We start from the raw sequence: 24,084 nt of genomic DNA, 5'->3' as shown, positions 1-24,084 counted from the left end.
GGCATAAAAAAAGACACATAGATCAATTGAACAGAATACAGAGCGGCCCAGAAATAATCACACATAAATGGTGAATTAATTTATGACAAAGAAGGCATAAAAATATTCAATGGGGAAAGGGCAGTCTCTTCGATAAATGGTGTTGGGAAAACTGGACAGCCACATGCAAAAGGATGAACCTGGACCACTACCTTGTAACACACAAAGAAACCAACTCACAATGGATTAAAGTGAATTTAAGACCTGAAACTATAAAATTCCTAGAAGAAACCATAGGCAGTAAGCTCCTTGACATGGGTCTTGGCAATGATTTTTTGGATTTGACATCAAAAGCAAAGGCAACAAAAGCAAAAATAAACACGTGGGACTACATCTAACTAAAAAGGTTCTGAACAGCAAAGGAAACTATCAACAAAGGGAAAAGGCAACCTACCCAATGGGAGAAAATATTTGCAAATCATATGTCTGATAAGGGGCTAGTATCCAAAATATACAAAGAACTCATACAACTCAATGGCAAAGACAAATAGTCTTATTTAAAAATGGGCAGAGGAGGGGCGCCTGGGTGGCGCAGTCGGTTGAGCGTCCGACTTCAACCAGGTCACGATCTCGCGGTCCGTGAGTTCGAGCCCCGCGTCAGGCTCTGGGCTGATGGCTCGGAGCCTGGAGCCTGTTTCCGATTCTGTGTCTCCCTCTCTCTCTGCCCGTCCCCCGTTCATGCTCTGTCTCTCTCTGTCCCCAAAATAAATAAACGTTGAAAAAAAAAAAAAAATTTTTAAAATGGGCAGAGGATCTGAACAGACATTTTTCCCAAAGATGACAAAGAGATGGCCAACAGATACGTGAAAAGGTGTTCCAAGTCATAATCAGCAGGGAAATCCAAATCAAAACCATACTGGGATATCACCTCACACCTGTTAGAATGGCTATTATCAAAAAGATAAGAAATAAGTATTGGTGAGGATGTGGAGAAAAGAGAACACTTGTATGCTGTTAGTGGGAATATAAATTGGTGCAGCCACTGTCAAAATAAATAAACTTAAAAAAATTTTTTTTATAAATAAGAATTAAAACAGTATTGAGGTTCCTCAAAAAATTAAAAATAGAACTGTGATATGATCCAGCAATTCCACTTCTGGGTATTTATCTGACGCAAGCAAAAACATTACTAACTTGAAAAAGTATCGGCACCTTCATGTTCACTGCAGCATTATTTACAATATCCAAGACATAGAAACAACCTAAGTGTCCATCAATGGATGAATGAATAAAGAAAATATGACTATCTACTATCATGGAATATTCTTCAGCTATAAAAAGAAGGAAATCTTGCCATTTGTACAACATGGATGGGCTTTGAGGGCAGAAATTATGCTAAGTGAATTAAATCAGAGAGAAAGACAAATATCTCATGATGTAAATTATATGTGGGATCTAAAATAAAAAAAAGAGAGAGAGAAACAAAACCCCTGAATTCATAGAGACAGAGAACAGATTAGTAGTTGCCACAGGCAGTGAGCAAAATGGATGAAGGGGGTCAAAAAGTACAAATGTCCAGTTATAAAATAAGTAAGCCATGGATGTATAGTTAATAATACTATATCGCATACTGGAAAGTTGCTGAGAGAGTAGACCTCCTAAGTTTTCATCAGAAGAAAATAAAACCATCACTATGTGTGGTAATGGATATTAACTAGACTTATTGTGGTGATCATTTCACAATATATACAAATATCAAATCATTCATTATGTTGTATATTTGAATGTAATATTGCATGTCAATTACATGTACGTAATAAAAAAAACTTCAGACAGATCTAAGTCCTTTAAAGCAGCTACAATCTTTTAAGCATCCCAAGGGCATACCTTTATGTCTTATGTTTAAGTCTTTAACACATTTTGAGTTAACAGGGCTGTAGGCACTCTCTGTTAACAGTAGGGCTTCTATAATTGTGAGGGCTGTTGTCCTACAGTAGCCTCACACAGAGAAGAGCTATCTAAGAATTGTGGATATGGCTTTTGTATAATAGAATAGATTATAACTTCATACATAAGAAACCCACAAAGTTTTAAAAAATATGCACTTGGACTGAATGGGACAAACACAATATGAAATCAAAGAGGCTTCTATACTCCCACACTTCTATGAGCAGGTAACAGACTAAGAACTATTGAGGTTGTTCATGGGAAAGGATGATTTAGGACTGAACTGAGATCCCAATGGATGAAAGCAACAGCCACAGAGAATTCCTAGGAAGTAATGATGGTCCAAATAGCAAAACTGGAAATATGTGCAAGGCTAGATTTCAGAGTGGCTATGGACCAATGCTTCCTGTGTACTTCCTACTCTGCCTCTCCTTTTTGAGTGAGGTAATCTATAAAAGGAAAAAAGGAGGACAAAGTAAGACAAACACAACCAATGCAAACAGTGAATCCTCATCACATGTTGGTTTAAAATAACAAAAACAGGGGCTCCTGGGCAGCTCCGTCAGTTGAGCAACTGACTCTTGATTTTGGCTCTGGTCATGATTTCATGGTTGGTCAGTTGGTCATGAGATGGAGCCCCACATCGGGCTCAATGTGGAGCATGGAACCTCTCTCTCTCTCTCCCTGCCCCTCCCCGACATGTGTATGTGCGTGCTCTCTCTCTCAAAATAAATAAACTTAAAAAATTTTTTTTTATAAATAAAAATTAAAAACAAAAACAAAAAAAGCTATGAAAGATTTTCAGGACAATTAGGACATCTGAAAAATGCAGATGTGTAGTCCCTAAGCCAGACGTTTCAGAACAGTCTCTGGGGGTGGGGCTTCCTGACTCCTGTACATTTGGAAAGCTTGCCAGGTGATTTTGGCCTGTGAACCAGCATTTGGGAACCATTGTGCTAGAATGTTCCCTTCCCCTTTGGTTTTGTCTTATTTTCCTGCCCTTATATTTGTTTTTTGAAACCAATATGCCAATATTAATTTATGATCAGTAACTGTGACAAAGACCAGGACACCTGGGTCATGTAATCAGCATGTTCTCTACCTGTGGCCAAACTCTGATAGAAGCCAAATCCTTTTTTTTTTTAATGTTTATTTATTTGGGAGAGGCAGTATGAGTGGGAAACAGGCAGAAAGAGAGGGAGAAAGAGAATCCCAAGCAGGTTCTACACTCAGCACTCAGTGCAGAGCCTGATGCAGAGCTCGATTCTACAACAGCCAGTTCATGACCTGAGCCCAAATCAAGGGTCAGACGTTTAACCAACTGAGCCACCCAGGTGCCCCAATAGAAGCTGAATCCTAATCAGAACGATACTTAGAATTAGGATATTGAATTTAACTACCATGAGAAATTGCAGAGTTCAGCAACCCTTGAAATTGGTTTTCTGACTGATTTTTAAAAACTGTATTCTATTCCAATAAGTGGACTCAAATCTCTTTCTGGAACAAGGTGAGTAAAATTATTATACAAGGAATAAAATAATAACAACAATAATAACAACAGCAGCAGCTTCCACTAACTGACTCTTACTGTATGTCCAGGCATTATAAGTGATGCCGTCTATCATGAGACACCTGAGGACCTTATTAGGTAGTAATAATAGCTAAAACATGTAGCATTTATGATGTTCAAGTGCTGTTCTGAAGGGCTTTACCTATGTCCTCATTTAATTATCACAACCTTATGAGGTAGGGATTATGTTCAGTCCTGCTTTACAGATGGGGAAACAGAGAACCCTAGGGGTTAGGGAATTGTTCAAAGTCACACAGCTCATAGTTATTGAGCAAGGATTTGAAGCCATGGAGGTTTTGCTTTTAACATTTTGCTATATGCATCTGTAGAAACATGATCCACATGTATATTTTTGTTGTTGTATTACAATTAATTTTTTTTGTTTTAATTCCAGTGTAGTTAACACAGTGTTATATTAGTTTCAGGTATACAATATAGCAATTCAGCAATTCCACATATTACTCAATGCTCGTCAAGATGAGTGTACTCTTAGGGGCGCCTGGGTGGCTCAGTCGGTTGGGCATCTGACTTTGGCTCAGTCATGATCTCACAGTTCGTGAGTTCGAGCCCCGCGTCCGGCTCTGTGCTGACAGCTCAGAGCCTGGAGCCTGCTTCGGATTCTGTGTCTCTCCCTCTCTCTGCCCCTAAGCCAATCACACTCTGTCTCTGTCTCTCTCAAAAATAAATAAACATTAAAAAAAAAAAAAGATAAGTGTATTCTTAATCCTCTTCACCTATTTCACTCATCCCCCCCCCCCCCCCGCCTGGTAACCATCAGTTTGTTCTCTATAGTTAAGAGTCTGGTTTTAGGTTTGTCTTCCCCCCCACCCCCTTTCTTTATTTGTTTTGTTTCTTAAATTCCACATGAGTGAAATTATATGGTATGTCTTTCTCTTCTTGGGTTATTTCACTTAGCATTATGCTCTCTAGATCGATCTATCCATGTTGTTGCCAATGACAAGATTTCATTTTTATGGCTGAATAATATCCCACTGTATATACCACATTTTTTTTATCCATTCATCTATCAATAGACACTTAGGCTACTTCCATAATTTGGCCATTGTAAATAATGCTGCAATAAACATACGGTGCATTTATCCCTTCAAATTAGTGATTTTGTATTCTTTGGGTAAATACCCACTAGTGCAATTACTGGATCATAAGGATGATCCACACATATTAACTCATTTTCACCCTCCCAAACCCTATGAGAAAGATGGTAACAGCATCTTGATTTTACAGATGAGAAAATGGAGGCTCAAGGAAAAGTGGCTGTACTGAGTCACTATGGCAGGACCAGAACTTGAACTGGGACTGTCTGACTACAGTGCCCTGTGCTTCACTACAGGGATGCGTGGAAGAGGGGACAGACTCCCTGGGGTCTTGCCTAGGCCCAGCAGCCTCACCTGCTTGTAGATGAGCTCGAAGGCTCCCGTGTCGCAGTTGCGGTCTAGCCGCCGGTCAATAACCACACGCAGGGTGTCAGCTTGCACACCTGCACAGAGCCGGGCGGTGACAGCCGTGGAGGGGGCCATGGTGGGGCTGGCATTGATCTCAATGAGCCAGGGCTGGAAGTCCTCACCAAACACAAAGTCAGCACCGTAAAGCTCGAAGCTGGCCTTCCGGCACTGCACAGTGTCCTGGGAGGTCTGTAGGGCATGGATCACAGCAGCCTTCATGCCAGGCACGATGATGGTGGACCAAGCGTTTGGGGCCCCCATCTCCTGCAGGTGGGCCTGGAACTTCTGGCTTGACCACATGTTGTCTGAGGGCAGCAGCGGGTGTCGATGGCATGAATTCTCCAGGTGCTTCTGGATGGAGTTGTTGCACAGGTGCACTGAGCTGGGGCAGAAAGCAGAAAGCTGAGGTCTGGCTCCCTGTGCCTCTCCCACCCAAATGTGGGGAGGGCAGGCAAACCCTGGAACCAGCCCTGGGCCACCCTGGACTGTTCACCTTGAGATAGGGCTCAGCTAGGGTAGACAAGAAGGACAAAGATCTGGGTGCCACCACAATCTTCTAGGGCCAGAACTAGTCTTATCCCTTTGAGGGCACTACCTATGGGGCCACAGTATTATGTACATTAGTCCCAGTTAACCCTTCCAGCTCCTGGAAGGTAAGGTGGGTTAGAAGTATGGGCCCTGTAGTCAAACTGCTCAAGTCCCACCTTCACCACCGACTAGTTGTGAGATCTTTTCACCCAGGTGCTCCTTCACATCTGTCCAATGGGGTAGTAATAGTACCCACTTCACTGGGTTTTCATGAATGACTGAGATAATATACATGAAACCCTTAGCACCTGTCACATACGCAGCATTCAGTAACCGACAGCTATGAGTTTCATAATACTGCCTCCATTCTTCAGATGTGAAAAAAGAAGCATAAAGAGGTTTCACTTGACCAAAGTCACAGAGCCTAGAAGCTGCAGAGATAGAATCTGAACCCAGGGCTCAACAAGACTTTCTCTCAGCCCCCAAGTTAATACTGCGACTTGACTCTCTGCTCTCGCATTTCTCCTGAACCCCCTGACCCTGCTCTACAGTCTTTTTTTAATAACATGTATCATTTTATTACCTATTAGATAATTCTACTTATTACATTCATTGCTTATCTATGAGTAACAGCATTAAAATGATGCCTTATAAGCATAAGATACTTAACATTACTTGTTCTAAAAATGATAAAATTAAGACAACCATTTTCTACTTAGAGTGGCAAAAATAATCAATAGCGTTGGGTAGGACATGGGCAGACACATTTCATACATATCCAGCTTATGTGCGGGAATGTGAACTCTTCAGAGCTGGGCTCTTGTTTTGTTCACTGCTGTATCTCAAATGCTAAAACACACTTGGTAGGTATCTGTTGGATGGATAGGGGACCTGCCTGTGTGCAGTCTGTGTGTGGAGCCCAGCATTGCACTGGGGAACCACCTGTTGCTTGTCAGCTCCCCAGCTAGACAGGGAGCTCACAGGAAACAAGGAATGGGGCTCACTTGTCCAGGTTCTTCAAGGAGAAGGGCTGTGTGGAGAAGCGGATGTAGCTGTCACGGTAGAACCACACGGTAAGTGGGTTCCAGTCAGTCACCAGGAACCACTGTCTCAGGTCAAACTTGGTGCCAAAGATGAGCAGGGGACGCTCAATATACTTCTGTACCACCCACTTGCCATCCTTGATCATCATGGGGTTGCCGTCTACCAGCTTCAGCATCTCCTCCAAGTGGTCCATACACATGATGCCTATGGGGGAAACAGGGTGGTCAGGGATCAGGTCAGGCTTGGGCTAGAAGGGCCAGGGGACCATGGAACTGATAGGGCCAAGTACGTAAGAGTGCTTCTCCAGAACCCTGTTCTCTTTGGCAAAGCTGAGAATCTGCTAAAGATTAAAAAAATTGGGGGGGGGGGGAACACCTGGGTGGCTCAGTCAATTAAGTGTCCAGCTTCAACTCAGTTCATGATCTCACAATCCGTGAGTTCGAGCCCCACATGGGGCTCTGTACTGACAGCTCAGAGCCTAGAGCCTGCTTCAAAGTCTGTGTCTCCCTTTCTCTCTGCCCCTCCCTGACTCACGCTCTGTCTCTCTATCTCTTCCAAAAAAATAAACACTAAAAAATATTTTTTAATTAAAAAATTGTTTTAATTAATCACTTCTGTTTAATTGAAAAGTAATATATGCACGCATAAAAATTCAAACCATATTGGGCTTTTTAAAATACCATATGCGGGGCGCCTGGGTGGCGCAGTCAGTTAAGCGTCCGACTTCAGCCAGGTCACGATCTCGCGGTCTGTGAGTTTGAGCCCCGCGTCAGGCTCTGGGCTGATGGCTCAGAGCCTGGAGCCTGCTTCCGATTCTGTGTCTCCCTCTCTCTCTGCCCCTCCCCCGTTCATGCTCTCTCTCTCTCTCTGTCCCAAAAATAAATAAAAGTTGAAAAAAAAATTTTTTTTAAATAAAAAAAAAAATACCATATGCATATATGACTTTGATTAGTTTTTTCCCAATAATTAACAGAATATGAAACATAAAAGCAGGCAGTACAAAGAAAATACTTCTTTCCCAGAGGCAGCCAACTGTTGCTTCCAGGTCCAATGGATATCCTTCCAAGTTATGGAAGATTTTACGTGCCTCAGTTTGATAAGATTCTATACATCTAACTAAACATGTTAAGGATTCAGAATAGTTCTTGGCCCATGGTGAGCATTCAGTAAATGTTAACTCCTATCACTATTATTAGTTACCTGTAGAATAAATTTCTAGCTGTAGATATGCTGGCTCCAAGGGTATGTACATTTTTTCATTTTATATTACCAAAGATGTTCTACCAGTCTGCACTCCCAGCAAAGTATATGAGATTATGTATTTTCCCACATCCTACCCAACACTATTGATTATTTTGGCCATTCTCTTAGGTAGAAAATAATTGCCTTATCTTAATTTTATCTCTTTTATGCAAGTGATATTAAGTATCTTATACTTAAAAGGCATCATTTCAATGCTGATACATATCAGAATCACATTGCAAACATACATACTCGCAAGTCAATCTCATTCCTTCATTGTTTGGCACCCAAAGCAGACTGATCACCTGCCAATGGCACAGAATAACTTGTGTCTAGTTCCCAAACCAGATCCTTTCTCAAATGGCCAGAATGATCACCAAGATTCCCAAGAATACAACACCTTGTATAACCAAAAATTAAGGCTATTCATGTCCATTGACCCAGCAATTTCATTTTTAAGAATTTATCCTAAGCCCAAAAGATATTTGCACAGGATGTTTATCATAGTGTTGCTTGTAACAGCAGTCAATCAACAATAAATAGGAAAAAAACTGGCAGCTATCTAAATATCCATCAGAAATGGATTAGGTAAATCCATGACAGTGCATCTAAACAAGAGTGAAGTATGCAACTGTGAAACAGAATGAGATAAGAGAGTACATACTGTACTTTTATGTAACATCTAAAACTAGGCAACACTAATCTATAGTATTATAAATCAGAATAGGGGTTACCATTTTGTGGACATAGAGACTAAGAGGGGTCCAGGAGGGACCCTCTAGGGTACAGGTATTTTATTTCATAATCTGGGTACTTTCCACAAGTGTGTTCACTTTGTGACAATTTGTCAAGTTGTATGCTCACACCTTTTCATTGGAATATCACATGTGCATTTCAGTTAAGCTTTTCTAAAAAATGGAGATACAACTTTGAAATTTGGTGCTAGGTACATGGTGATTCACTGTGTTATTCTCTCTAGTTTTGTGTATCCTGAATGTGTACATAACAGTAAGCTAAAAACAAGAAAAAAAGAAAAAGCAGATCTAGATGTACTAAAATGAAGTCCAAAACTTATTAAGAAAAAGAAAGATGCAAAAAAGAGATGAGTTATACTAACTGACATGGAAAGATATAATAAATGAGAAAAGAAGGCTACAGAATAATATGGTGTTTAAAACAGGGGAGCCTGGATGGCCCAGTCAGTTGACCATCCAACTTTAGCTCAGGTCATGATCTCCTGACTCATGAGTTCAAGCCCCACATCGGGCTTTGTGCCGACAGCTCAGAGCCTGGAGCCTGCTTCAGAATCTGTGACTCCCTCTCTCTCTGCCCCTCTCCTGCTCATGCTCTGTCTCTGTCTCTCAATAAGTAAATAAATGTTAAAAAAAAAATATTTTAATAAAACAACACACACGCGCGCACACACACGCACCCTCCCTCACTCTCTCCCTCCCCAAATGCAGGGAAGGAAGTATAGAAAGAAACACACCAAAAGGTTAATAGTAGTTATCTCAGTGAAATCAAGAGTGGCTTTTGCTTTCTTTTTTCTATATTTCTGTATTGTCTAATCTTTTTTTAATAATAAATACATATTTTTATAATTAGAAAAAAACAACACAAGTATTTTCAAGGTAGGAAAAGAAAAGACCAAGATGCTGGTTTTGAAGTGACATGGGGATGTCACTCAGTGTCTGGACTTTAACAGCTTCACCTGGACATGAACAAACTCAGTATCTGGAGGATCTGGTGCAAAAAGTCTGTTTTCCACATCTCATGAGTCCTTAACCAGTTTTTTAAGGCTGGGCTAATGCATCACCCCGACTTGTTGGCTCCCCTATTATAATTCCATTCATGTTGGGCTGAGCAGACAGGATAAAAAATAATAGCACATATACAGCAGTTACTATGTAAAAGCACATATTATACTCACTTATCCTCTGGAGTAGGTAATATTGGCTCCATTTACTGAATGATGAAATGAGGTAGAACAGAGGTTGACTCTCCTGCCCCAAGTCTTACAGACAGTAGGAGGCAGAGCTTGGGTTTGACCTGATGTAGTCTGGCTCTCAGCATCCATACTTTAACCTGTGCTGTGCTATACTTCACAAGGATGCACTGGTCAAATCAGAGAGCCCATAGATGACAGACCACTGCACATGAGTATCACCAGACACACCTAAAGCATTAACCCAACTCTGAGGGCAGGAGAGAAGATGACACTGTCATCACAGCAGCCAACGTTTGTGGGGCGATTACTCTGTGCCAGGCACCATGCTGAAATTTAGCCACAATACCTCATTTAATCCTCACCTCACAGGAGGTTATTATCATCCCTTACAGATGAAGTAACCGAGGTTCAGAGAGGTGATGTAACTTACTCAAGATCACACAGGCTATTAGTAGCAAAGCTGGGATTCAAACCCAGGCAGTTTGGGTCCAACACAGCCTGCACTACTAACCTCCCTAGCCTCTAGTTAGAGACGCAAGCTGTAGGGTGCTGTTGCAGGAAGCAGGGGCTGATTCCCACCTCGTCCTCGGGACTTGGCTCCCGGCTTCACGATCCAGACGTTGCGATCTCCTTCCATGTCTATCTGCGGCACCACGGCCCGCAGCTGCTGCAGGATGTCCTCACAGCGCTGGATCTGAGTGTCGAGGTGCCTGAGCTCTGCCCCCTCGCTGTGGGGAGATGATGGGACTTGGGCAGGGCTGGGTCTGGGGGCAGCCTGGTGGACAAGGCAAGAGGAAACACAAGCCCCCTGGCCATGGTCCAACCAGCCTAGGTCACACCCTCCCCCAAGAGAGCCAGATAGGTCTCCTCCAAAACTCCATCCCACCCTCAAGCTGCCCCCCAAATTCTAACTGGCCTAGGGTGCCATCTGAGAATGCTAGAATATGAAAGAAGGGGGATATTCCACTTATTACACGCCCTCCTACTCCAACATTCCACCTTCTGCCACCTACCTTCTGTTACAATAGAACTGCCTTCAGCTGAATTTAATCACACCAGCATCTGATGATGAGGCACTACTATGTGCCAGGCATGGTGCCAGGGGTTTCACATATATTATCACTAATCTTCTCTATGGCCCTGCCAGGGAAGTATTACTGTGTAAACTGAAGCTGGGAGAGTTCAGAGACTTGCCCAAGGCCTCATACTGAGTTAAGTGGCTGAGTCAGGATGCAAATGCTGTCCTGTATGATCCCTCCACCCACAGGTGCTTTTTGGGGTTCATATTCCTCCAAACCTGGACCTAACACCAGTTGATAGGTGGGTCCCTTCCTGGTCTAATTCTTCCTAAGCACATCTGTATCACACATCTTGGCTTGTTTCTCATCTCATCACTTACCACTCCACACCTACGCTTATTTGGTTATTGTGTCTGTCTCCCTCCCCTGGAATCCAAGCTCCATGAGAGCAGGAACATTTTTTACAGTCACTATTCTGCTGTATTCCCATCCCCCAGCAGTACACCTTTTAGGTACTCCCCAAGTCTGTTGAGTGGATGAATGGTTGCCTGCCTCAGCAACTGGGCTGTGCAGATAAGAGTTCATGGACAAAGACAGACTCTGTTCTCTACAAGACACAAATGTACTGAACTAAACCAAGTCATGAAATACCCTAGATGGCAGCCTCATCCACACTCTCCCATTCCTTTTCTTCTGACTGAATAAGAAGGAAGCTTCCACTAGATGCTAATGCCTTTTTACATCTTAGCCTTATGAATGTCTGCAGCCTTGAAGAACTTATACCTCTTTTAACAATGAGGCAGCAGCACCCAATGGGGAAGCACCAGAAGCAGAGACAGCCAAATGGTGGGGGCTAGGCATGGCCTCTTAGGAAAATTCACACTCAAGTCCTAAATCTTCTATTTCCAGAGGGTTTGCTGGAAACTTTTCTGTGGGCCATGGCATAAGGAATCTGCTTAATAAACCTGTGATTTGGCCCAGGGAAGTGTCATATGATGGTGGCAAGGGCATGTGTCATTTGAAAAAGTACATTAGACATAACAATACCATTTTTATATTTAACAACAAACAACAAAAAAGCAACTGGTGTTTTTGTGGGAAGTCAACCTTGATAAAAGCCTGGCTGGTGAGCCATGTATGTGTTTTTAAAAAGTTGAAAACAGGGGCTCCTGGGTGGCTCAGTCGGTTAAGCAACCGGCTCATGGTTTCAGCTCAGGTCATGATCTCACAGTTTCTGAGTTTGAGTCCCACATCAGGCTCTGCACTGGCAGTGTGGAGCCTGCTTGGGATTCTCTCCCTTTTCCTCTCTCTCTCTCTGCTCCTCCCCTACTTGTGCTCTCTCTCTCACTCAAAATAAATAAACTTAAAAAAAAAAAAGCAGTTGAAAACATAGCCATAAGTACTGCATAAATTAATGAATGCTAAGTATCCATAACTTCAGTGAGTGAACCACTTAACAGCATTTATATTTGACTGAGGCAGCTATGTACCCCAAAACCTTTTTTTTTTTTTTTTAAGGTAGGCTCTATGCCTATCATGGGACTTGAACTCATGACTCTGAGATCAGGAGTTGCATGCTCCACCAACTGAGCCAGCCAGGCACCCTTATATGATGTAATATTTTACATAATCCCAACTTTTGAGAAGTGCCTAAGGCTCTTTAGAACTTACCTCACATCTAGAAATACAAAGGACTCATGTTCTAATGTTCTTAGTCTTGAGAATTCTTAGTTTAAGAAGGAGGGGCTTTTTCTGATACTTCTCTGGTAGTTAAGGTAGTATAGGGTCACCTAGTTTTTAATTTCTAACATTTAAAACAGATACAAATGAATTATTTATCAATAATGAAGGTTTGCTCAGTATGTCATTCATTCTAAGTTCATTTATTAATTCTTTAGTCTCCCCTATCAAAATCATTAAGTCTGCCCATTCCTTTCTATTAAAACCACCCCAGCTGAGGCCCTTAGCACTCCCACCTGACTTGCTACAAGCCTCCCCACCTGAGCTGTACACCCACTGAGGGCAGGGACTACACTTCATTTTTGGAGACTGGCACAATGCTGGGCACACAGGAAGCGCTCAATAAATGCTGGGTGCCCTCCTGCCTTGGGGGCGCTTCTCCCTTCCTCTCTCCTGCACACCTCTGCTGAATCGAATTCCTGTCTCAACTCAACTCCCTTCCTCTGATTGAGAACTTTTTCCCAAAGTGTGTTCTGAGAACATAACCCCTCAGGATGCTTGGGGTAGGGTGGGGGCTGGGGTCACAAAAGTACAGGATATAGTGCACAGTCTGTCTCTTGGAGGTTGACATCACCCACAGGTTCTGAAAAGTCTTACATCAAGGAAGCCTAAATTCATTAACTTTGTTTAACCTGATGTTTTCCAAATGCAACTGACCACAAAAGCCTTTCTTTCATCAAATCGATTTAGGTCCCACAGAGCTAAGCATCCTATGGAGCATCCTTTGGGAAACACTGACCTCCAGGATAAATCCCAAATGACTTGACAGACTCTCATTTTGTGAATGAATCCTGGGAGTTACACTGAGTGCATAACACAAATTATCCTGTCTAATCCTACCTTGGAGGCAGACATTATTTTGCATGTGAAAAGTAAAGCTCAGAGAGATGACCTTTGCCAAGGCCAAAGAGCTTGGAAGGTGCTAAAAGTCAGGACTATCTGACAGCACAGGCCATGATCTTAGTAATTATGGCACGTCAACCAAGATTCAGGAAGAATGGTTTGGAACCTGTCATGAAGGCAGTGGGAGCCCCCAAGGGTTCTTGAACAGTAGAGGCAGGGCAAACAAAAGTGGGAGGCCTGGGGAGGAGAGAGTCTATCTCTGAGCATCAGCTCAGAACACAGACGTCCCCTGAGGGCCAGGGGGAACCTGCCCAGGCCCCGCAGCCCTGCGGCAGAGGTACTCACTGGACCACTTGGTAGTAGCGCTGGAGGAAGAGGGACCAGCCCTCAGGGCTGAGGTACAGTGGCGCCTCCAGGCCCTTGTCGATGTCCATGTGAGCCAGGTTGCTAAGGTGCTCCTCACAGGCACACAAAGCCTCATCCACAAACTCTGGGGACACTGTCGCTGGCTTTTTCTCCTGTTTCTTGGGCTGCTTGTCTCCTGAAGACAGAAAGGGGCCTGTCACTATCTGACACGCAAGGCACATAACCTGACATATGCCACAGCCTCCAATGCTCTAAGGCCTGTCATTTGCCTTAGGCCCAGTATACACCTGTACCCTATACTGTCCTGGGACCTGTCACTTACCTGAGGCTTTGTTCTAAATTCACCTGTGACCCTAGTACTCACCCTTGGCCCCACTGTTCCAGGACCTGTTATTCACTTGAGGTTCTACCCTAAATGCCCCAAAGCCTCTCAGGATATAGCCCCAGCACACACCTGTAGCCTCTCTGTTCCTGGGACCTCTGACACACATAAGGCCCTTGTGTCCCTGATCCTGGCACACAAGTCTTCTTTTCACCTGACACACCCAGGAGACAGCAATGGAGAGAACTCTTTCTGGAAGAGGCAGGAATTTTCCTCTATCCAGTAGAGCTGCCCCCTACTTTCCTGAATCCATGGCTGATAGGCCCTTGGATAATAGGATGGACACTTAGAGGTAGGAACTAAGTTCAGAGACAGAAAGGGCAGGCAATGGGTTGAGCCAACATGCAGTAAGGGATTCTCTGTGTACCCTTGCCCCCTGCCACAAGGGACAAGGGGTCTTCAGACCACATAAAAGTACATGGTTTCACTGCTTCTTCCTCATCCGAGACCTGAGCTCCCCACAGGCAGGGATGGACCATGTCTTCTCAGTCTGTCCTCTCTATACTGCTTGGCCACATGCCAGGCCCATGGGATGGCTGGATGACGCAGTGGATTAATTAACAAGTGGATCAGGGGCGCCTGGATGGCGCAGTCGGTTAAGCGTCCGGCTTCAGCCAGGTCACGATCTCGAGGTCCGTGAGTTCGAGCCCCGCATCAGGCTCTGGGCTGATGGCTCAGAGCCTGGAGCCTGTTTCCGATTCTGTGTCTCCCTCTCTCTCTCTGCCCCTCCCCCGTTCATGCTCTGTCTCTCTCTGTCCCAAAAATAAAAATAAACGTTGGAAAAAAATTAAAAAAAAACAAACAAACAAGTGGATCAGAAGACAGGTGGGTGATTGGGAAAGAAGAACAGATGAGTGGGTGGAGGGGAGGATACATGGATGGTGGATAGGAGAATGGAAAAGCAGGTGGGTAGATAGGTAGATGAGTTTGTGGCAGGATGGGAAGGAAGGTAGGTAGAAGACAGGATGGATCAATGAGTGTGGAGCTGAGAGAAGGTAGGTGAATGAGTAGATCAACAGTGTGGAAATGAATGATAAATGGATGGGCGGGTGAATGTGAGCTCAGTGGGTGGGGGTGGGGGACTAGGCAGGTAGACAGGTGAGTAGATGGATGGATGGACAAGTGGGTGGGTACATGTATGGATGGTGGGTGGGAAAGAGAAAGATGATGGGGAGGGGCAGATGAATGTGGCTAATACATACACAGATGTGTAGATGAACACATGGATGGATGGGTGGAAGGATAAATGAAACAGGTAGGAAGTGGAGGTAACCATAGTACTTACCTGGGGCCTCTTCCTCTTCTGCCTGGATAGAGAACGACTTCCATTCGGACTTCACCACCAGCTTGAGAACGTTGCGGGCAGCTGTCAGCCAGAAGTCCTCTGCTCCCGGGGCAGGGGATACCCTGCTCAGCCCCTAGGCTCAGGCCTGTTCTGGTTCCGGAACCTGATCATAACCTGCCCCATTTTGGATCCAGAACCTAACTACCTTCTGACTCTAGACTCTGGGGTTAGAACCTGGCTCCTGTTGCAGTTGTAGATCCAGGCCTAGAATCTGATGTGGTATATATACTGCCTTCAGAATCTTGCCTAGACCTGTTGGCTCATTTTCCCCTTCTGTTCCTTCCGATACACTTTTGACACTTATTCTAGCCTGAGAACCAGACCTGAGCCCAAAACCTATGTCAGATTTGGAGATGAATTTAAACCTAGCATCTAATCTGAACCCAAATTCTGACCTGAACTTGGAACATGTTCTGAAGTCGGAAACTACTCTGCCTTAGAAGTCCAAAGTCCACAGCCTTTTCTAGATTTGGAACCCAATCTACCCAGTGGAATTTGCCACAGGCCTGGAATATACAGTGGACTCTAAACTCAACCAATCGACCAACTCTGAGAACCTGCTCTAGAATACAAATTAAGCTATCTGAGCTCTTCTGGAGGTCTGGGTTGACCAAGCTAGGAAGTTCATTATGGGAGTCACATTAGGGAAGATAAGGATTGGAAATGGAGAAGGAAGTCGACTGGAGTGAATGAGAGCATCTAAAGAGAGGCCTTTTGCTCTCTAACAGGAACCAGGGTTTTAGCCTGGGGGTCCAGGCATGGGGCTGGCATCTCCTTACCTATGAAGGCCTTTTTGTCATCCTCAGCACCCAGGCGGTAGCAGCGTGGAAAGAAGGAGTCAGCATCAGCCTCATCAAACCACGGCAAATTCCGGAGATTGAGACACAGACCCACCTATGAAGTTAGCCACTGAGGGGGCACAGTGGGACTTTCCCAGAGCACCTCAAGGGACTTCCCACATTCGCCACATGCCCAGACAGCTCAGGGAGACCCTGCTTAAATGTTCCTCAGAGCCTCTGCTGCACTTGATAGGCCTGACTCACTCATCCATTTCCTTATGTATGCCCATGCAGTTTGCTCTGCCAAGAATGCCGTATATCCTTCTTATCCATCCTTCACATTCTTTTTATTTATTTATTTATTTTGAAAGAGAGGGAAAAAGAGAGAGCATGAGCAGGAAACGGGCAGAGGGAGAGAGAGCAGAGCCGTCAGCACTGTGAGATCACGCCTGAGCCAAAATGAAGAGTTGGATGCTTAACCCACTAGGCCACCCAAGTGTCCCCATCCTTTCACATTCTTAAAGACCTGCCTCCTTTAGGATATCTTCCCAGCCCGCACCAATAACATATTAGTAGGTTCTAATAATAAAGCTCTTCATTCTTGCCAGAACCCTACAAAATAGGTGGTATTGGTATTCTCAGCACCTGGGTGGCCCAGTGGGTTGGGCATCTGACTTTAGCTCAGGTCATGATCTCCCAGTTCATGGGTTTAAGCCCTGAATCTGGCTCTGGGCTGACAGCTTAGAGCCTGGAGCCTGCTTCATATTCTGTGTCTCCCTCTCCTTCTTCCCCTCCCCTGCTTATGTTCTCTCTCTCTCAAAAATGGATGAAGAATAAAAATTAAAATTAAAAATAAAAAAATAAACAAGAGGAAACTGAGGCTCAGAGAGGTGAAAACACTTGTTAATAAACCCAGGTAAGATCGAATGGATCCATCAGCCAGATACCCCTTGCTTAACTGGTAAGGGGTCTCTTGTTTACAGTTATTGGATTTGGTGTTTTCTTGGCTCCAGATGCTGTTTGGATCCCAGAATCTATCTTAGTCATTATGTGCACATTTGCCAGATATGCTGCAGGGGTTGGATTTGAACCCAGGCCTGCCTGACTCCAAATCTCACTGAACTATATACCTCTCCACCTCCTAAGAACTCTTACTGACAAGGAAAGCAGGGAGTGGGGTTGCCAGCCCAAGGACTAGTCGGTTAGAAGCTGCTATGCCCTCTCCGCTGGGGAACCCACCTTTGTGGTAAAGGAGCCAGCCCGGGCATAGTGGTTTATCATCTGATCCTTGGAGAGGATTTGACAGTCCAACACATCCCGCCGAGTGGTCCAGATGAAATAGGGGATCTCGTTCCGAACCATGCGGGACTGGGGAGAGCAGAGGAGATGGGGGAGGCTGGTGTTTCTCAGCACAAGGCCTGAGAAACTTCTCCTCACTCTGTTGAGCCTGTGTGTGTGGGTGTGTGTGTATGTGTGTGTGTGTGAATAGAAGAAGAGTATGCTTCCAAGGTGGCCTCTAGCCCACACCCCATCTTGGGATAAGGTAAGAAGAGACATCTCTTCCTCCAGGGCACACACTTGTGAGCAGAAAGCAGGCTGGCTGGCAGAACTCCTTTGGTCAGGTGCCCCTAGGCAGTGACTGAGCCACACAACCGAATGCCACACTTTTGTTTTGGCCCATGGCTATCAGTGACAGGACAGTGACTCCAAGCTGATGGGCACAGAGTGTGTGACAAAGACTCTCTCAGGACTCTAGCTCCTTCATCCTTCCCACAATTCTGGGAGGTAGAATTACTAACAGGCAATGACATCATGTGTCGGGCCCTGTTCTAAGTGCCTTTTTTTTTTTTTTAAGTGGTTTTCCTATCAATTCATTTAATGCTCATAAGAACCCCATGAAGTAGGTGCTATTGTTATCCCCATTTCACAGATGAGGGAACTGAGGCACAAGCAGGGTAAGTAACTTATCTAAGAGCTCACAGGCTCGAGCCACATGAAACTGCCAGTGTTCAACTTTTTCTGACATAAAAAAAATGACAATTTGGTATAGTTCAGCTTAGTAAGTGGTGGTGCCAAGATTTAAAGCCAAGTGTCCTCACTTCAACACAGAGGTGTCCTCACCTCCATACCATCATATCAGCGCCTTTCAGAGCTTTTTAGGCACTTCCTTCCAGCCTTCGCTTGCCAAGGGCAGAGAAAGGATGTGAAATAAGGGGGTTTTATTTGGAAGGGGGAATTACTAGGTGGGCAGGTTATGCTGGCTTATAACCTAGCAGAGTTCTGATCCCAGGCCAGCCTTGTCTGAGCCCCACTGTGTCCCTCACCACTCTGCTGGCACATCCAGGCTTTATAGAAGCAGTTTTTACTATAGATGAGGAAACTGAAGCCCAGAGAAGGAAAGGACTTCTCTGAGGTGACCCAGCTGGACTCTACTGCTCTCACCTCTAAGTCCCTCACTGCCAGCCCCTGGGGCCCTCACCATCAGAGCATGCGTCCCATCTAGATCATCAAATTCCAGTAAATCATCAAAGTCAAACAGCTGTGGTGGCCGAAACGCCTCGTCCTCGTCTTCATCCTCTGTGGATGCAGAGCCCAGGCCTGGTGAGGCCCCTGTCCCTGCTCCATAGGCCCATACCAAAGTCTCAACCCTGGGATAGAGGGAACCAAAGGAAAGGGACTCAGGAGGGGCAGCCTGTGGAAAGGGAGGGAATGGCTCACCACCCTCAGTGGTGTCACTATCACCCATTACTGAGCTATCCAGATCCTTCTGGGGTGGCGGCAGGGTGGTGCCTGAGTGATGGACCATCTTCTTCTCCACCCAGCCTCTCCGGCGCAAGAGGCACCGTATCACTGGGTAGCGGCCTTGGATCATAAAGATTTTCTTCTGCTGTAAGTTGAGAGAAGGATACTTATTCAGTGAGTATCATCCAAGTGCCAGACATATGGGATACAGTGGTGAACCACAGTTCTGGTTTCTGCCTTCAGGAAATGTTTATGTTCTAATAGGAGAGACAAATTATAAACACACAGAGAAATAAATATGCATAATAATAATTATAATGGTAATAGCTAACAATTATTGAGCACCTACTATGCACTGCTTAGCTTATATGTATTATTAATAATATGTATTAATAGATGCTATTATCCCCATTTAAGTGGTTATGAAACAGAGACATAGAGAGGTTGAATAGTTTGGCCACAGAGTAATTAAGTGAAAAAGCATTTAAATCCAGGTTGGCTGCTTCCCAAAACTGGATGCTCAACAGGAACCTAGAGAGACTAGAAATACATACATGGGAACGGTAAGAAGGAGTGTACAGAACTAGGCAAACGGCAGTTCAGGCAGGGGGAAAAGCATGTACAAAGGTCTTGAGGCTGAACAGAGATCAGAAGAAACTGGAAGAAAGCCAGGGAGGATAGGGTGTGGAAAATGAGGGCAGAGCTCCTAAGGAAGCAGGTAGTGGTAGCTTCAGGAGACTGAGGAAGGCCTGCAGGCCTTGAACAGACTTGAATTTTATATTGAGGGTAGCATGAAGCAATAAAGACAAAGTGAGAACATGATATGCTTGGAGGCTTTATAAGTTTGGCTTGCTGCTATACAGAGAACAGATGGAGGGGAAAGGGGTAGGTAGGAGAGGGGACCAGGGAGACCAGTTAGAAGGCTGTCGTGGTTTGGGCAGGAGAAAAATCACAATAGCATTCTAGAATGAGGGTGAAGATGTGGAGAAGGTGACAGAGTGGAGACTCGCTTTGGAAATAGACATGACTGGTTTTGCTCATGGGGTTAGATGTGTAGTAGGTAAGCAGGGTGCCTGGCTGGCTCAGTCAGTACAGCACTCAACTCTTGATCTCAGGGTCGTGAGTTCCAGCCCCATGCTAGGCAGAGAGTTTACTTAAAAACAAAAACAAGAACAAAACATGGTTATCTAGATGTGTGGGTGAACAAACAGAAAGATCATATTTCTGGCTTGAGAACTTGGAGACAGGAAGACCGGAGATTAGGGAGGATGACACGTTTAGGCAGGAAAATCAAGAATATGGTTTGGGGCATGGGTATGAAATGCTTCTAAATTCTCTCTGGGTGGACATGTCAAGTAGGGGGATGGATCTAAGGAGTGTGGAGTCAAAAGAGAGACAAGGGCATGTAGAGGGCACGGCATGTTGACCGGACCCAAAGCCAAGAAGATCGGTGTGGAGAGAGATCCAGGGAACCAGGAAAGCCCCGTAGAGCCTTCAAAGGCTGAAAATTAGCAGCCAGGGAGGGAGAAAGGAAAACTAGGGGTGTGCAGACAGCCAAGGGGGAAGGGTATGTGGGGCAGCAGTGTAGAGTGACACAAGGTACCAGACCAAGATTAAGACAGAAAGGGGGCTGCTGGATTTGGCTCCTTGGAGGTCAGAGTGACTGGGACGGATGGGAGTGGGTTAAGGCTAGAAACCAGAGGCTAAGAGCTGAGTGGTGAATCCCAGGTAAATAAGTTAGACAATTCCACAAAGAAGGGGTACTGAAGAATTGGGAGTATTTTAAGATGGGTGTGGGATCAAGGTTTTTGGTTTTGTTCGTTTGTTTTTAAAGAATGAAGGAATACAGTTCGGAGAGGCAGATTAAGCCATTCTCAGGGCCCTTTCTAGACACCCCCCAGCCCCCTCCGACCTTGACAGCTCTCTCCACGTGGATCCTGGCGTTTCTGAGCCGGCCCATGTGGTGAGACGCCTTGGAGAATCCTCGCCAGAGGACAAGGGAACCTGCAGAAAGATGCGGAGTGGGCATGGGGCAGCCTGGGAGCTCGGCCTAGCGTCTCTCCGGGCCTCCCGACGCCCACACTCCTTTCTCCACCCTTCATCCGTATACCTACACTCCGCACTTCTCCCGACCCCTCATTCCCCCCACCCCAAGTCGTCTCGTCCTCTCCACCACCTCCGACCAGGATGGGCAGGCCGCAACGGGCCTCATCCTCCTGCGACTGGGCATCATCCAGGGCCGAGGTGTGCGGGGACCTGAAACGGCAGAGATCCTCGGTGCTCTGCGCGTGGATGCCGTAGGCCGGCAACTCGAACGCGCGGCTTAGGCCGCGCGCAGCGGCGGGGCTCCCGGGCCCGCGTTTGCGGCCTGCGCGAGCCCCCTCGGGACGGGCGGAGGCAGGCCCAAGTCCCGGCAGCTTCTCGGGAGGCTGGAACTCGGTGTGGTGCGCACACGGCCATGGGGCGGAGGTTCTGGCGCGTGACTCCGTAGGCTGCGGCTTCCGCCGCCAGCTGCACACCGGGCCGCCCTCCCGGCAGAACCAGGCAGCAGAACCCCGGTGCGCGGCCCCCAGCTCCCCCACGCTCAGAAGCAGGGAGGCGCCGGGGCCCTGCATGCGCCGCTCACGGCAAGCGCTGTCCCGGCGCTCGAGAGCCCGCCTCCCCTCTGCACACCGCCTCTACTCAGGGGAGGGCCCAGCGGAGGCTGGAGAGAAGCCCTCAGTTCCGAGGCCCCGCCCTCTGTTTGCTGTCGCCCTGGAAACCATTCCCCGGGCACAATCAGGGCTCAGGTAGTGGGTTGCGGACTCCCTCCAGCGGGCTAAAATACGGACCTCACCGGAGGTGGAAGCACAGAGCACCGCACTGCCAAGTTAACTTCAGGGTCATGGTTCCTGTGGTTTGGGTCATTCCACAGTATTTATAGAGAGCAACCGTGATATGCAGGCAGCAAGCTAGGTGCTGGAGACTGGAAGAAGAAACTAAGAGGTGACCCCTGACCTCATGGGGGTTACAGCCCAGTGGAGGGAAAACAAAATAGCAAGCAACAAAGAAATAAAACAGCTGTAGGTATGATAAGGGCAATCAACAAGCAGTAAACTGAAACCAGGAAGGGGATAAAGTTTAGAGAAGGCAAAGATGTCCTCTCTGAAGAGGTGACATTTAAGCTGAAGACTACACAACGCAAAGGAGGTCAGGAGTTGGCTAGGGAAAAGAAATAGTATTCCAGGGAGAGGAAAGTCTCAGCAACAGCCCTGAGGAGGGTAAGAACCTTCCCTGGGAACTAAAAGGCAACCAGTGTGGCTGGAGCCTAGTGAAACTGGATCAGATCTACAGAGCAAGGCAGATGGACCTAGGCTAAGGTCCTTGGGGATTGATCTGAAAGCCAGGGCAGTATATGGGGGAAACAATGGGAAAGTACAAAGTGCAGCACAATCTCCCCCTTGCCCCCACCCCACACCACCAACTCAGAAATAGGAAAACAGATTATTGTTTGAGTCAACCACAGAAAAAATGTAACAGCCACAGCCTTCCAGACTGCAAAGACTTAATAACCTTTTTGGAGGTTGTGGCAAAGTATGATCTTCCAAAGTCACAGGTGACATAAATAAGGCTCCAAAATGTTAATTCGCCTAAAATCACACAGGACAGCCAGCAATGGAACTCAGGTCTGACTCCAAAACCCCACTCTTATTTAACATAAGTACACATTATCACTCAGATGGGTTACCTATTAGGCACAAAAGTACCAAAGGAGCAATTTGAGGTACAAACTACAGCAGTGCTCATTCAAGCAGAGTCCAAGTAAGAGTACTCGGGTCTAAGAACCCAGCTTTGTTAACTACGGGGTAGATCTGCCAGTACAGTGAAGGTGGATCCTCAACCTCACTGTCCAGCCAACCTCAACCTGAGATCACTCTTCCCAATCTCCCTTGGTTGGGGTCTGGGCTTCCCAAAAGGAATGCCCCCAGAAGGTGGCAGGCTGTTGGCGACCATCCAGTCTGTTCTTTCTCCTCAGCCTCAAACCTGGTTTTAGGGGCTCTGGACCCTGGGAGATGGATCTGTGAGAAATGGCTGGCTCACCTTGGCAATGCTGTCCTGTGAGGGTTGTGTGAGCAGCTGCCATACTCTAGTGAAAATCCAGCTTCACCATGAGCATCTTTAACATTTACTGCAAAGCTAGAACATAGCCATGTGCCCCAGAGGAGGGCACACCTAATTCTGTAAGGCAGCAGGTGGGGAGGTCACAGAGGTAATGTCATAAAAGGGATGATAGCTGTTCAGGTTACTCCCACCTCTATCCCTCTTCCCTTTAACATTACCTCAAGACTTCTTTGGTGATTTGGAAGAAACTCTTTTGAAAGCTCAGCTCAAAGGCTAACCCTTCTGAAACTTTTCCCAAACCTCCTCCCCTTCCATAAATACACCCACTGTAGACTGCCAGATTTGTGAATATGAAAACACTTCAATACACCAATGTAACACTTAGTTTTCACTACCCATCCCCCAACTCTCTCGAACAGGCATAAGGTCTCTCCCCCACCACCTCCATGCCTAGCACAATGAAAATTATCAGTTTAGATACTGTGCTGGTGGAATGATCAGCTATCATTTATTTAGTGCCTATTTGAAAAGTACTGTGTCAGATTGTTTACATTATCTCCACTTTATAGATTAAGAAACTGAAGCACAGAATAAATAGAACTCACACAAATTCAGTCTTGAGAGTCAGGACTCAAACACAAGTGTTTGTTGTTGTTTCTTAACTTCAAGCAGTCACCAAAGTCTAGTGCTGTCCGATAGAACTTTCTCCAACAATGGAAATGTCACGCATGTACTCTCTGACATGGTAGGAAGTAGTCGTTTGTAGTTATTGAGCCCCTGAAATGTCTCTGGTGGGACTGAGAAAGTGAATTTTAAGCTTTACCTAATTGTAGTAAGTTAAACAGCCACACGTGGCTAGTGATTACAGATAGAGGCAGAAGCCTTGGATTTGAAGTCTACCTCTTGCTCACTAGCTGGGAGATTTGGGCAAGCTGCTACATCTCAAGGAACCTTGGTTTCCTTAGTCATAAAATGGAATTATTATCTCTCTGAGGTTACCTTTTAGCCCAACTGAGCTCTTTATATGAAAAGGACCAAAGCTCTGT

The 24,084-nt window shown here is 45.6% G+C and overlaps 1 protein-coding gene across 12 annotated transcripts in view; it reads right to left on the bottom strand.

The window, feature by feature from the left end:
* Positions 1–23,531, bottom strand: part of TTLL3 (tubulin tyrosine ligase like 3) — a 29,052-nt gene extending 5,521 nt beyond the window's left edge. For 4 of the 12 annotated variants that reach the window (XM_043588048.1, XM_043588051.1, XM_043588054.1 and 1 more), the window contains exons 1-11: positions 21,114–22,393; positions 20,850–20,941; positions 18,914–19,082; positions 18,675–18,772; positions 17,435–17,563; positions 16,196–16,310; positions 15,357–15,455; positions 13,669–13,864; positions 10,301–10,449; positions 6,492–6,735; positions 4,906–5,341 (exon numbers count right to left, since the gene is read on the bottom strand). In XM_043588048.1, coding sequence (XP_043443983.1) covers positions 4,906–5,341; positions 6,492–6,735; positions 10,301–10,449; positions 13,669–13,864; positions 15,357–15,455; positions 16,196–16,310; positions 17,435–17,563; positions 18,675–18,772; positions 18,914–19,082; positions 20,850–20,941; positions 21,114–21,552 — 2,166 coding nt within the window. In that variant the 5' untranslated portion in view covers positions 21,553–22,393. Of the gene's footprint in view, positions 1–4,905; positions 5,342–6,491; positions 6,736–10,300; positions 10,450–13,668; positions 13,865–15,356; positions 15,456–16,195; positions 16,311–17,434; positions 17,564–18,674; positions 18,773–18,913; positions 19,083–20,849; positions 20,942–21,113 lie in introns of all 12 variants that reach the window. The other 8 variants (XM_043588055.1, XM_043588057.1, XM_043588052.1 and 5 more) reach the window with 7 other exon arrangements.
* Between the last annotated feature and the right edge of the window lie 553 nt (positions 23,532–24,084).

This window comes from Prionailurus bengalensis, chromosome A2 (assembly GCF_016509475.1).
Source record: "Prionailurus bengalensis isolate Pbe53 chromosome A2, Fcat_Pben_1.1_paternal_pri, whole genome shotgun sequence".
Classification (NCBI taxonomy): Eukaryota; Metazoa; Chordata; class Mammalia; order Carnivora; family Felidae; genus Prionailurus; species Prionailurus bengalensis.
This window is presented reverse-complemented; position numbering and strand designations above follow the sequence as displayed.